At 51.2% G+C, this 12,256-nt stretch overlaps 2 protein-coding genes across 8 annotated transcripts in view; one reads left to right on the forward strand and one right to left on the reverse strand.

Moving 5' to 3' along the window:
• The window catches only part of LRMDA (leucine rich melanocyte differentiation associated), a 1,270,435-nt gene that overhangs the window by 1,143,852 nt on the left and 114,327 nt on the right, over positions 1-12,256 (reverse strand). The gene's annotated exons all lie outside the window — the stretch shown is intronic.
• LOC137209476 (uncharacterized) overlaps positions 108-12,256 on the forward strand; it is a 52,710-nt gene continuing 40,561 nt past the window's right edge. The window contains exons 1-3 of the mRNA XM_067711170.1: positions 108-179; positions 447-574; positions 690-1,357. Of these exons, the coding sequence (XP_067567271.1) occupies positions 108-179; positions 447-574; positions 690-1,357 (868 nt within the window). The remainder of the gene's footprint in view (positions 180-446; positions 575-689; positions 1,358-12,256) is intronic.

Genomic DNA, 12,256 nt, shown 5'->3' on the forward strand with positions numbered 1-12,256 from the left:
AGGATTTTTAAATTTTTTCCTACTGAGATTTTCGGGAGTTTGGGTTTCGTTTTGTGCAGAGAGCGGCGCAGGTCGGGACTCGCCCGCTCGGCCTCGGCCCGGAGGAGATGCCGCTACCCGCTGTCCCCCTCTTGGCTTTCCAAGCATCCCCCGTTCCGGGCGGCCAGCCGGGATCGATTGTGGGTCGGAGGGCGCTTGGGAACCTGTTTCCCAGGCCTGGGGAGGAGAGCGCGTCGGAGCCCTCTTGTCCCTAGGGGTAAAGTGAGTTCGCTTTCCATTTCTCCTCCTGGCTGCGGAGGGCCAAAGGCGGCCACCAGCCGACCCCCTGCAGCCACCACCCTCCCCCCGGGGCTGCTTCCTCTCTCCGGAGTCGGGACCCGCGTCAGGCCGGCGCCGCGGCTGCTTTTCCGCATCCCGATTTCTCTGCAGTCTGCGCTTTATCCCAGTCTGCGCCGCAGGAGAGCGCGCCCGGGCCCAGGACCCGGAAGCCCCTTCCAGCTCAGCCCCGCGAGGGTCCTGGCGCCCATTGTCGGCCTCGCTGGGGCGACCAGGTGGACGCCGACGGCCGTTCTGCGTTGCGAGCTCAGCTCCGCAAAGGCGCGGCGGGACTCTCCGTCCGGGCGCGGATCCCCGCGGGGCGCACCGCTCCCTTCTCCCCAGCTTGAGCGGCAGGACGGAGCTGCCTGAAGCGCCCATGGAAGCAGGCAGAGAAGATGTCTAATCTTTCTGGGAGGGGGGGCGGGTGTCCAAGGCCACCCCCACCCCCCACCCGCGATCACACACACACTCATACTCCAGGCCCGGGCGCAAGTCCTGGTCTCTGGCTGTTTGGGCGCTCGCCCCGCCGGGTCCGCGGGAGTTCTGGGTCCAGAGCTCGCCTTTCCTGGGATCCTGGAATCCTGGAGTCGCGGCGCTGAGCGCGCGCCCCGAACCCTTCTCTCCCCAGGGTCAGGCCGTTCTGGGTTCTCCGAGCCACCGGTCTCCCTCGGCGTCAAGCTCCCCCTGCTGCCTCGGGAAGCTCACCGCCGCGCAGAGGCCGCCCTCGGCCTCAGACTTCGGTCAGTCAACCGCGCGGCCCCCGCCGCCATTTGCTCGAGGGTTGGTGACTCTGAGATTTTTACACCCTCCTCCCAGCGTCAGCCTCATGCCTGCGGGGCCTTTTCCCGGGTTGAACGCAAAGCAGGCCCGGCGACCTCCGGGACGCCGCGGGGAGCTCCTAGGCCTCCTCCTGGAGAGGACTTGGTAGAGGAAGACAGGCTTTGCGTCGCCTACCCGGAGGGGGCAGCCTCCCGCGCCTCCGAGCCGCCTGCCCGCACTGCACCCGGGACGACGCCGTCTTGCGCCCACTCTGGTCCGGGTAAGAGAGGCTGGGCTGGGCCTAGCTGGGTCTAGCTTATTGAGAACCTCGGCCGATGGAGTGACTTGTCACCCGCAGGCTCTCGGACAGATACCCACCCCCATGGGATGGGAGGACATTCGAGGAGGTGGTGCGGCCCGAGTCTCGAGGACTCCAGTGTCCACGGCTTGTGACATGAAAACCAGGCCCTTGCTCACCCCTCACCAGCACCAGCCCCACGTTCCTGGCCACTCCGGCCCACACGCTTCGCTCTCCTTTGCCTCGAGTCTTCGGGCAGGGCCACCACACCTTGCCCGCCAGGACCCACTTGGGAGGGAAGGACCTAGAACTTCCCCAGCCCTGGAATTTCAGGTCTGGGACCGGCACGGAGACGAACTGGGCACGCTCGTGCCTTCACGCCCAGTCTCGATATTTTATTAACAAAAATCAAACCCAAAACGCCTTGAAATTTTAATGAGACCGCCTTCCTGGAGAATCTACTCAGAGGCAGTAAAATTCTGGAGCTGGGGGCCGGAGGTTGGGGAAGAAAGCGTTCCCCGACGTGTGAGACGGAGCTGAGTCACCCCCGGCGCCGGGTTAGTGAGGAGAGGGTGCCAGTGTGTGCTGCAGGTCCAGACCAGGCGCGACCCCGCTCGGGGAACAGACGCCCCATCCTCGCTCCGCGCCCCCGGCTCTCCCGCTGTCTCTTGAACTGCCGCGGGATCTTCCGCACGCCAGCCCGCTGCCGCCGAAGCCCGAGCGGAGCGCGGCGCGTCCGCCAGGCGGCGATGCGGAGTCCAGAGGAGCGGGCAAGAGACCCGGAACCCTGGCCAGCGCGCTGCTAGGTGGTCAGCGCGAGACCCCACGCCTCCACTTTCGCACGGTTTTCGAAGCGGTGTCCCGGAGCTCCCTCCTGGTAGTTCCTTGCTCCTCTCCTGCTGCGAACCATGTCCTCCGCGCTTCTCCACCTGCACTAGATTCTGCTGTTGTGTTCCCCGTGCTCTCTTTTTCTACCCCAGAGGAGTTAGCCCACGTGTCAAGGGCCCCTCCCCATCCTGGGTAGCTCCCACTGACCTCATCAAGGCTCCGACAGGTCACTTCGTCATAGTGAAGTGATCCCCAGACATTCATGCATTCATTCATTCTCATTCTCTGATTATTTCCTACTACCTACCCCTTGCCAAGGACTGCCCATCTCTTTACTCACCCCTGACACAGATGGAGAAACTGAGGCTAAGTCCTGGAAGCCAGTGGCAAGGCCAACAGAGAGAGCCCAAGCTTTTCCCTCCATTCAAGCCCTGCCTCAATCTGTACCTCTGGCAGTGACACTGAGTGACCCTGGTGTGTCTGTGCTGAGTGGTCTTTAAGCAATAAGGAAAGGCAGATGAAAAAACCTTCTAGTTGATGAACTCCCTGTGCTCTGGAAAACGTGTAAAAGTTGCCCAGAAGGTGAGGCCTGTCCCTGGGAGGCCATCTGATGGCCTCTTCTGCACATATTGCCTTACGGTTCCTCATCTATAATACTATGGCTAGAGGCTTGGTGGTGCTCAGAGTGACTGCAAAGCTGCAGGCTGACCTGCTCACTCTGTTAGGCCCAACCCATATTATCCTGTATTATCCATTTAAACCTCACAACAATTCCATGAGGTTGTTAGAAGCTTTACCCCTGTTTTACAGATGAGAAAACTGAGGCTTAGCAGGGGAAGGATACTAGCTTGAGGTTACACAGCTAGTGAGTGATGAAGTCCATGCAGATTCTCACCTTGGCTGCTCTCACCTGAGGCAATTTTAAAGCATAACAATGCCTGATTCAGCTGGGAGAGAGTGTGGTGGACATAACTGTTTTCTTTTTCTTTTAAGTTCTCAGCGTTATTATTATTATTTTACTTTTTATCATGGAGATTTTCAGACATACACAAAGGTAGAGGGAATGGTATACTAGACACCCACAAATCCATCACCCAGCCTCAACAGTTATCAACTCATGACCAATCTTGTTTCCTCTCTGCCCCCTCCTTCTTGCCTCCCCCAACCCATTGATTTGAAGTGAATACAGACATCTTATCATTTCACTTCCTCAGATGTTCATCACTTCCAGCCAGGCTGCCAATCTAGGGCTCATCCTGCTGCCCCCCTTAGTTGAGGCTTAAGTTCAGATAGTGCACAGCAAAGCTGGGATTTGAACTCATTTCTATCAGACCCAGAGCCCCAGCACTTCACCCTACCCTGTGCTGGAGATCCCCCAGAGACCTGGGGTTACTGATCTCTCTCTGCCCAGTGTGACCCTGGGGTTTGCCCAGGGGGTGTCTGGGCTGCAGAAAGACTCTTGAGCCCCTGGTGAAGCAGCAGTGCCTGATGGGACACCCACAGCACAAGGGGCGTTCTGAAAGAACAGCTTAAAGCCACATGGTACAGTGCAAAGAGCACAAATTTGGGGTCAGGCTGGTCTAAATCGAACTCTAGCTCCACCACTGGCTCAACTCTATCACTCAGTTTATCTGGGCTTCAGTTTTCTCATCTGTAAAATGGAGATATGGATACCCACCTAAGAGGGTTGTGACGCTCAAATGAAATCATTAGTGTGAGAATTCCCAACCTACTGTCTGGCCCATACTGGCTCTTAGTAAAGACAGATTTCTTTCCTTCTTCTCTTCCCAAAGTATTGTTTCATTATGACCAGCCCCCTTGCTCAAGAACTAACTGTGGCTCCCTGTGGTTCACTGGTTCAAATTCTCAGTCTACTATCTGGCCATCAGAGTGCCTATAACCATGGTTCATCTTCAAAGACCTGGCCTCTCTTTGCCTGTTCTACCTTGTGTCTCACCAGTCTTCACAGTCCAGACCCTCTTCCAGCCAGCTAGCCCCCCAACACCTTGCTTATGCTCATCATACACTTCTTCCTTGGAATGCCTTCCTCCTCCCCCATCCTTCAGAACTTTCTCAAGACTCATTTTCAGGAAGCCCTCCAGGTTTCTCTCTCTCACACACATACACACACACACACTTTCCCTCACTTTGCATTCCCTCAGAACTTAATGCAATGGCAGAGGGTAGACATATAAAGGCCACTGGACTAGGGATAAGGACCCCAGGGTTTGAGTAGTGCCTCTTCACAGTTGTGTGACCATGGACAAGCCACTTATGGCCTCTGGGAAACTTGTCTCCAAAACTGTTATTTGTCTACACACACCATGGGCAGCACATTTACCAACACTAATAACGTTAATTAGTAGCATGCATTTCACACTTACTTCCAGGCCCTCATCTAGTCCTATTACTACTACTATACTACTATCCTCCTTTTACAGGTGAAGAAACTGAGGACTACAGAGAAGTCACATGTCTGTGCTCCAGCACTGGAGTCCTTAACCACTGTACTCCACTGTTCTAGTCCCTGTGCCTGGAATCTTTGCCCTCTACCTTATTTTCCTAAGTACCAGCAACTCAAAACTCCTGCTTCAAATCTCTGGCCAGTGTCACCTCCTCCGGGAAGCCCCCCAGGTCCTTCCCATTAGATCCAATGCCCTTCTCTTTGCTCCTGTAGCACCTGTCCATCCCATCATACTCTCTTTACATTTTCCTCCCAGCCTGGACTCTGAGGCACTGGGGAGGAGGGACTGTCTCCTATACCTATTCCTAGTCCTGGCAGCTAGCTTGGTACCTGGAACCTAGTAGATGTTCAAAAAGTGTTGGAGAGAAGGAGGGAAAGGGAAGGAAAGTGGTGGGGCAGGGTGGGGGAAGGAAAGAGGAAAACAAAAGACAGAAGGGAGGAAATATGCAAAAGAATTGGGCCCTCTTGGACAGGATGATTCTTCCAAAGAGAGGAGGAGGAGAAGTAGCAGTGGGCTTAGAGGAACTTTGGATGTCTTTGCCCCTGGCATAAAACGAGGCCTGGCGAGCTTCCATGCATCAGTTAGAAACTGCATTTGCTGACAATAACAAAGACCCTTAAAGAGTGGCTTAAAGAAGATAAATGTTCTCTTCTCTCAGTCTGGAGGTGAATGGTCCAGGCTAAGAATGGCCTTTGGTCATCAGGCACCCAGGGTCCTCTGCCTTCCTCTGTGCCAGCCCAACCAGGAAGCTTTCATCCTCATGTCGTCTCTGAGTCCAAAATGGCTGCTGGAGCTCAGCTACCATCACCTCATTCCAGACAATAGGAAGGAGGAGTGAAAAGAGGTAAAAGGGTCCCTCCCTTTTAATGAGTTTTTCTGGAATCCACAGACAACTCCTCAGCTTATACCTCACTGGGCAGAACCTAGTCACATGGCCACTCTTAGCTGCAAGGGAGGCTGGGAAATGTAATGTTTAGCTGGGCACACTGCTGCCTCAAATCAATTCAGTGTTCTGTTACTCAGGGGAGCAAGAAGGATGGGAGCTGGGGTAGGACATTAGCAGACTCCTCTGCAATCCGCAGAAGGGGTTACCCAGAACTGGAGTCAGGAGAGAGCTCTCTTGTTGGTGGCCTTCCAGAGGGTCACTGGTTGGTGACTTGCACCGCTAAACCACAGATTCTTGTTGATAAAGTGAGCAGGGGTGGCACTTGATAAGTCCTCAAAAGTTGTAGTTCTTGTTCCTCTTATGTGCCTGGAGTCGTATACTGCAATGATTTAGAGTGGGATTTGTCAAAAAGTAATTTTTATCCCCATAAAGATCTTTGGTTAGGGACCTGTTCATTTTCGCCATGCACCCCACACACAGCACCAAGCCAGGAAGAAGGGACCGATCATCTTTGAAAAAAAAACAACAACGAAAATAAAATCTCATGGGATGAAAGGGAGTAGCATTGTAAACCTACCTCCCACCCCCTTCCATGTTATTGGAAAAAAACTGAATACAGCCTCCAACTCAAAACAGAGGCAGACCAATGCTAAATCAACTTTGCACTAACCTTACCTTAAATAATTACAAGGTAACTACAGAAAGGTAAAAGACACAACCAAAAAGAACACAAACGTTATCACTGAATCATAGTGACCCTCGAGTGAGTTCTAATCATGCCTCCATACACCCACACCGGCCCTCGGGACACACCTATGCCGGGTCCTGGGGAGTAGAGGTGGCAGGGGCGTGCAGGGGGGGCAGATTCGGAAAAGGGAAGACTTAGGGAGACTCCTAAGACTGAAAGTGGTAAGGAGAAAGCAGGAACAGGGAATGCATGAATGTGAGCAGTTTGGTTGCCCTGTTGCTGGACGCTTCCTCCGCCTTAGGTCTCAAAAAGGGAGAGAGATTTCAGAGTTCTCGGCTAAATTCTTTGCATGTCTCTCTGCGTCTCTGCCATTTTTCTTTCACACGCTTTATAAACAACTCTCCCCCACATCCTCCAGGGGCGATTCCTATGGTGTGGGAATTCTATACCTTCCACATCACTAGTTCTTAAGCCTTTTGTGGGTTGAGGGAAGGATGCAGAAACCACAGCCTTTTTTTTTTTTTTTTTTTTGAGAATCCAATAGATAAAAGCAATGGCCCATATACTCAACATTGGAAAAATAATTTCAGGGGGTTCATGAGCCTGCAGATTTTAAATCCTTGATATTGAAGGAAATCCAAGATTTTAACTATAAAAAGAGCAGGCCCTTGGGAAACACCCTGAGGGACTCTGGGTTTTCCTTGCTAAATTTTTCTGACCATGGCTACATTCCAACTACTCTGTGTGATTAACTGTAACAAATAACATTTATGTCAACCTACTACAGGCCGGTGTTAACCTGTGCAACCTTCACAATAACTCTATGAAGTTGGGCACTATCACTGGCCCCACTTTATGGAGGAGGAAACTGAGGCACAGAGAGGTAGAATGATTTGCCCAAGACCACACAGCTAGGAAGTGGCAGAGCTGGGACTGTGTTATAGGCTACTGGACTCCAGGGCCATTATTTTTGTGCTTTTCACCACTGCATAGTGGCCTTTACCTCTCTGTACACTGAAGCCACATAAACCTACCTAACCCTAATGCAGGTGTCAGGCCCCACCTAGTAGTGTGTTGGAATCAGCTCATACTGGCTCATAAGAGCCAATTGTGCACATCTCTTCCCACCTCGACTTTCTGTGATGTGATGGTGATAGCTTGAAATCAGCCATGGTGGGAGTATTTACACCACAGCAATTGGCAAACACTCTAAGTGAAGGCTTTCCCCCCACCAGAGAGCTGTTGATTAAGCATTTACCAGCACACCACTGGACCCAGTTATTCTAGTCCCAACTCAAATAGCTGCAACCTGCACATCCAGCAGCCCGAGCCCCGAGTCCGTGGGAAGCAAGGATCTTCCTCCCAGTCAGTGAGGAGGATTTGGATGTGGTCTGCTGCCCCCAGGCTTAGTGTGGGGATAATTAGGGAGAATGTAGCCTCCTCTCTGACCCCACTGTATGCAGGCTGTCTTCCAGCTGCCCTCAGCACCTTCCCTGTCCTAGAACCCAGGCTTGGTCAGCTGGGATCCAGATCCTTTACACCATTCTGGCAGCCCACCTTATGTGAGAGCCCTTGGCCGCCTAGAAGCCTCAGCAGCCTGCTGCTCTACACCCCTGCCATTGGACCCTTAGCTATTGATGCCAGCCAGATCTGGTTTAACCCCTTCCCTTTGGGGTTAGTCACAGGCAGCGGGCCCCTCCCTCCAGCCCCACTAGATACCAGCCCCACTCCCTCTCCACCTTCTGGGAGCACCCAGCAAACTGCCCAGCTGGGACCAAGACAGTTGTGACAATGCACATTCTCTGACTTTTGTCCACAGGGAAACCCCATCCAACAGCAAGGATTCCAGTGGGCTAGGCCTAGGGTGGAGCCTTCCCTGGTGCCCTCTCACCAAGCAGAATCTTGGACCATAGGAAAGAAATGGATTATTATGACTATTATCATTTAGTGAGCATTTTCCTTGTGCCAAGAGCTTTATATTTCTTTATATTATCTTTTTTAATCCCTACAAGATCTCTAGGAGATAAGTATTATATTAATCTCATGCTTAAAAAGAGAAAATTAAGATTCAGAGAGGTTAGGTAACATGCCTGAAGTCACACAGCTAACAAGTGGTGAGCTGAAGGCCAGAGCTGTCTCACTTAAAGCCCCATGCCTTAAAACCTGTGTACTTCAACTGACAGGTACTGATCTAAGAGCTGACAGAAAGTCCACAGTGGCTTCCTTCTCCAGCCCCCAGGGAAATATGGGAAAGGCAGCCCCTCTTGCCTCCCTTGGGGTTCCCTGGGGAAGTCCCCAAGAGGAGAGGAAAGACAACCTTGGTCACCTGTGGCAAAGCTACTGCCCAGTCAGAGCTGTGCTCCACCAAACATAGAAAGTGAGCGTTCAGTGGCAAGCACGTCATGAGTACCTGCTGCATACACAGCATTCTCTTAGGCATGGAGGTAGTGGGAAGACGACTAGGACATGGTGTCTGCCCTCAAATAACTTACTGTCCAATCTACTGGGTTACAGAAAAGTTGCTGCCTTAAGGCGTGTGATAAGGGCTACGATCACTGGAGGCACAGGACTAATTCCGATAGGGGGATGCTGAAATCATGGGGGAAGAGGCAGCACTTGATCTGGGCTTGGACAATGAATAGGCATTTCATGGCTGGAAAATGGGGGATTTGGGAAACCAGGAGGAGGGACGAGCAAGGTCAAAGGCATGGAGGCAGGACGCCCCATGAGGGTGTTTGGTAGGGATGCAGCTGTGGCAGGGGGAGTGGGTGGGAATGTGATAGGAACAGATGGCGTCCTGTTCTTCGCTAAGCAATGGGGAGCCATCAGAGGTCTTTGAGCAGAGGAGTACCATTATGAGATAGAACAGTGAGACTGGAGATAAAGAGACCAAGACATCAGGTGGTTCAGACAGGAGAAGATGACAGCTGGAAGCAGGGGAGAGGCTGCAGGACAGACAAAGCAAGAACAGTCCTAGGGGTCAGCGAGGAGATATGATGGACTGGACTCAGTGAAGGGCAGGGGCTGGAAAGGAGAGAGGAAAGGCAAATATGATCCTGAGGTCTTGGCCTAGGGTATTGGGCTACACTGCCGTAACAAAGAGACCCACCCCCGCCCCCAATACAGTGACTTAAATCAGGTGGAAGTTTCTCTCGGGTCTCTGGTATCTGTGCTGGTCAGGCTGCTCTGCTCCATGACATCATTCAGCGACCCAAGTGCCTTCCATCTTGGTGTTCCTTCATCCCCTAGGATATTGTGCTCATTGGTGTGATTAGATATGGGCACTATTCCCACCCAGGGGAAGGGGAGAGGAGGGAAGTCCAGGGCAAGCAATGTCCTTTGGAACAAGTGAGGAAGAAGTTGCTAGTAATCACCTGGCCACACCCAGCTTCACGGGAGGCTGTGAAATGTCATTTCTGCCCCGTGGGTGGCCGTGTGCAAGGAAGAACGGGAGAATAGATTTGGGATGGAGGGCTAACCAGGAGTCGGCCACATCTGGGTACCTGGAAGAAATCCTGAGGGGGAGCAGGCTTTGGCAGGGAGATACAGAGTGTACGTTTTGTACAGGTTGAGTTTCTCACACCTGCAGGAGGTCAGGGCTGGAGATGTAAGTTTGTGAGTAGTTAGCAGAAGAGTGGGCTAAAACCTGGGGTGTGAGGGATAGGGACCCTGGGAGAGACAAGAGAAGAAGAAAATTGGACTAAGGGTGGAACCTGAGACTCTTGAGGAAGGCCTAGGAGGAAGAGTCACGTTGCCAATAGTATTTTGTTTTTTTCCTTTTTAATTTTCTAAATTGAAGTACACTTGATGCATAATACTATATTAGTTTCAGGTGTACAACATTTTGATTCAGTCGTTTTATAGACTATACTCCATTTAAAGTTATTACAAAATAATGGCTACGTTTCCCTGTGCTGTACTTGTTGTTTGTTTGTTTGTTTGTTTATTTATTTGCGGTACGCAGGCCTCTCACTGTTGTGGCCTCTCCCGCTGCGGAGCACAGGCTCCGGACGCACAGGCTCAGCAGCAATGGCTCATGGGCCCAGCCGCTCTGCAGCATGTGGGATCTTCCCGGACCGGGGCACGAACCCATGTCCCCTGCATTGGCAGGTGGACTCTCAACCACTTCGCCACCAGGGAAGCCCTGTTTATTTATTTTATACATAGTAGTTTGTGTCTCTTAATCCCATACCCCTATCTTGCTCCTCCCTGCTTCCTTCTCCTCAGGTGTAACCACTAATTTCTTCTTTATATCTGTGAGTCTGTTTCTGTTTTGTTATATACATTCACTTGTTTTATTTTTTTAGATTCCACATATAAATAATAACACAGAGTATTTGTCTTTCTCTGTCTGACTTATTTCACTAAGTATAATACTCTCGAGATCCATCCACATCATTGGAAATGGTGGAATTTTATTCTATTTAGGGCTGAGTAATATTCCATTGTGTATATCTATATTTACCACATCTTCTTCATCCAGTCATCTGTTGATGGACACTTAGGTTGCTTCCATATCTTTTGCCAGAGGGACGAGGGTCACAGGAGAAGCCTCTGTGACAAAGACGCAGACCCAGGGGACCAGGGATGGGGAGGTGGTTAGAAGCACCACATCCAGGGGTGACAAGAGACCTCAGAGGGGACTTGGCTCCAGAGCCAGGATCCCCAACTAGGCGGCAGGGTAGGGGGGCTTGGTAGTGAGGTGAGCACAGCTGCACAGCCAGAGCATTACTGGGGTACACTGTGAAATGCTCACCACAATCAAGTTAGTTAACACATCCATTACCTCACATAGTTACCGTGCGTGCACGCGCGTGTGTGTGTGTGGTAAAAACACTAAAGATCTACTCTCTTAGCAAATTTCAAGTGTACGATACAGTATTGTTGACTATAATCGCCATGCTGTTGACTAAAATCGCCATGCTGTATACAAGATTCCCAGACCTTATTCATCTTATAGCTTTAAGCTTATATGCTTTGACCAACATCTCATTTCCTCCACTCCCCGCCACCCCATCCCAGGCAACCACCATTCTACTCTTTCCTTCTATGAGTTTGACTATTTTATTTATTTATTTATTTATTTATTTTATTTTATTTTTTGCGGTACACAGGCCTCTCACTGTTGTGGCCTCTCCTGCTGCGGAGCACAGGCTCCGGACGTGCAGGCTCAGCGGCCATGGCTCACAGGCCCAGCCGCTCCGCGGCATGTGGGATCGTCCCGGACCGGGGCATGAACCTGCGTCCCCTGCAGTGGCAGGCGGACTCCCAACCACTGCGCCACCAGGGAAGCCCGTTTGACTATTTTAGATGATATATGTGGTATCATGTAGTGCTTGTCCTTTGTGTCTGGCTTATTTCACTCAGCATAATGTTCTCCAGGTTCATCCGTGCTGTTGCAAATAACAGGATTTACTTCTTTTTTATGGCTGAATAATATTCCATGGTGTGTGTGTGTGTGTGTGTGTGTGTGTGTCTGTGTGTGTGTGTTTGTCCTTATGTTTACTTCTAGGAGCTTTATGCTGTCAAGTCTTACATTTAAGTCTTTAGTTAATTTTTGTGTAAGATTAGGGTATGTTGATTTCTTGGGGCTTTATCCCTATGCCTGGCATCAAATTCTACACATCCCAGGTCTGTGGCCAAAGTCCCCTCTCTATGCACCCTGAGAGTTCAATACTAGGACCAATGCCTGACAGGGCAAAGGTCCGGCCATTGATCAAGTAGCTGACACGCTGACTGACTGATAGATCAATTAAGCACTCGACAGATTGCCAGGTCAATGATTGACAGACAGACTAGTAGCCTGGTTGTCTGAGGGCAGTGCTGAGGACAGTGTTCGCACCTTAGGTATCTTTATCCCAACCAACACTTAGCAGGGCCTGGCTCAGAATAAATGCTTAATAAATGGCTGCCATATTAGTCCTATGGCTCATCTAGCTGCAAAAGAGACTAGGAAATGTATTTTGTTAAAATCAATTACAAAATTAGGGCTCTAGGACAGGAAAAAAGGAGAA

This window comes from Pseudorca crassidens, chromosome 16 (assembly GCF_039906515.1).
Source record: "Pseudorca crassidens isolate mPseCra1 chromosome 16, mPseCra1.hap1, whole genome shotgun sequence".
NCBI classification, from domain to species: domain Eukaryota; kingdom Metazoa; phylum Chordata; class Mammalia; order Artiodactyla; family Delphinidae; genus Pseudorca; species Pseudorca crassidens.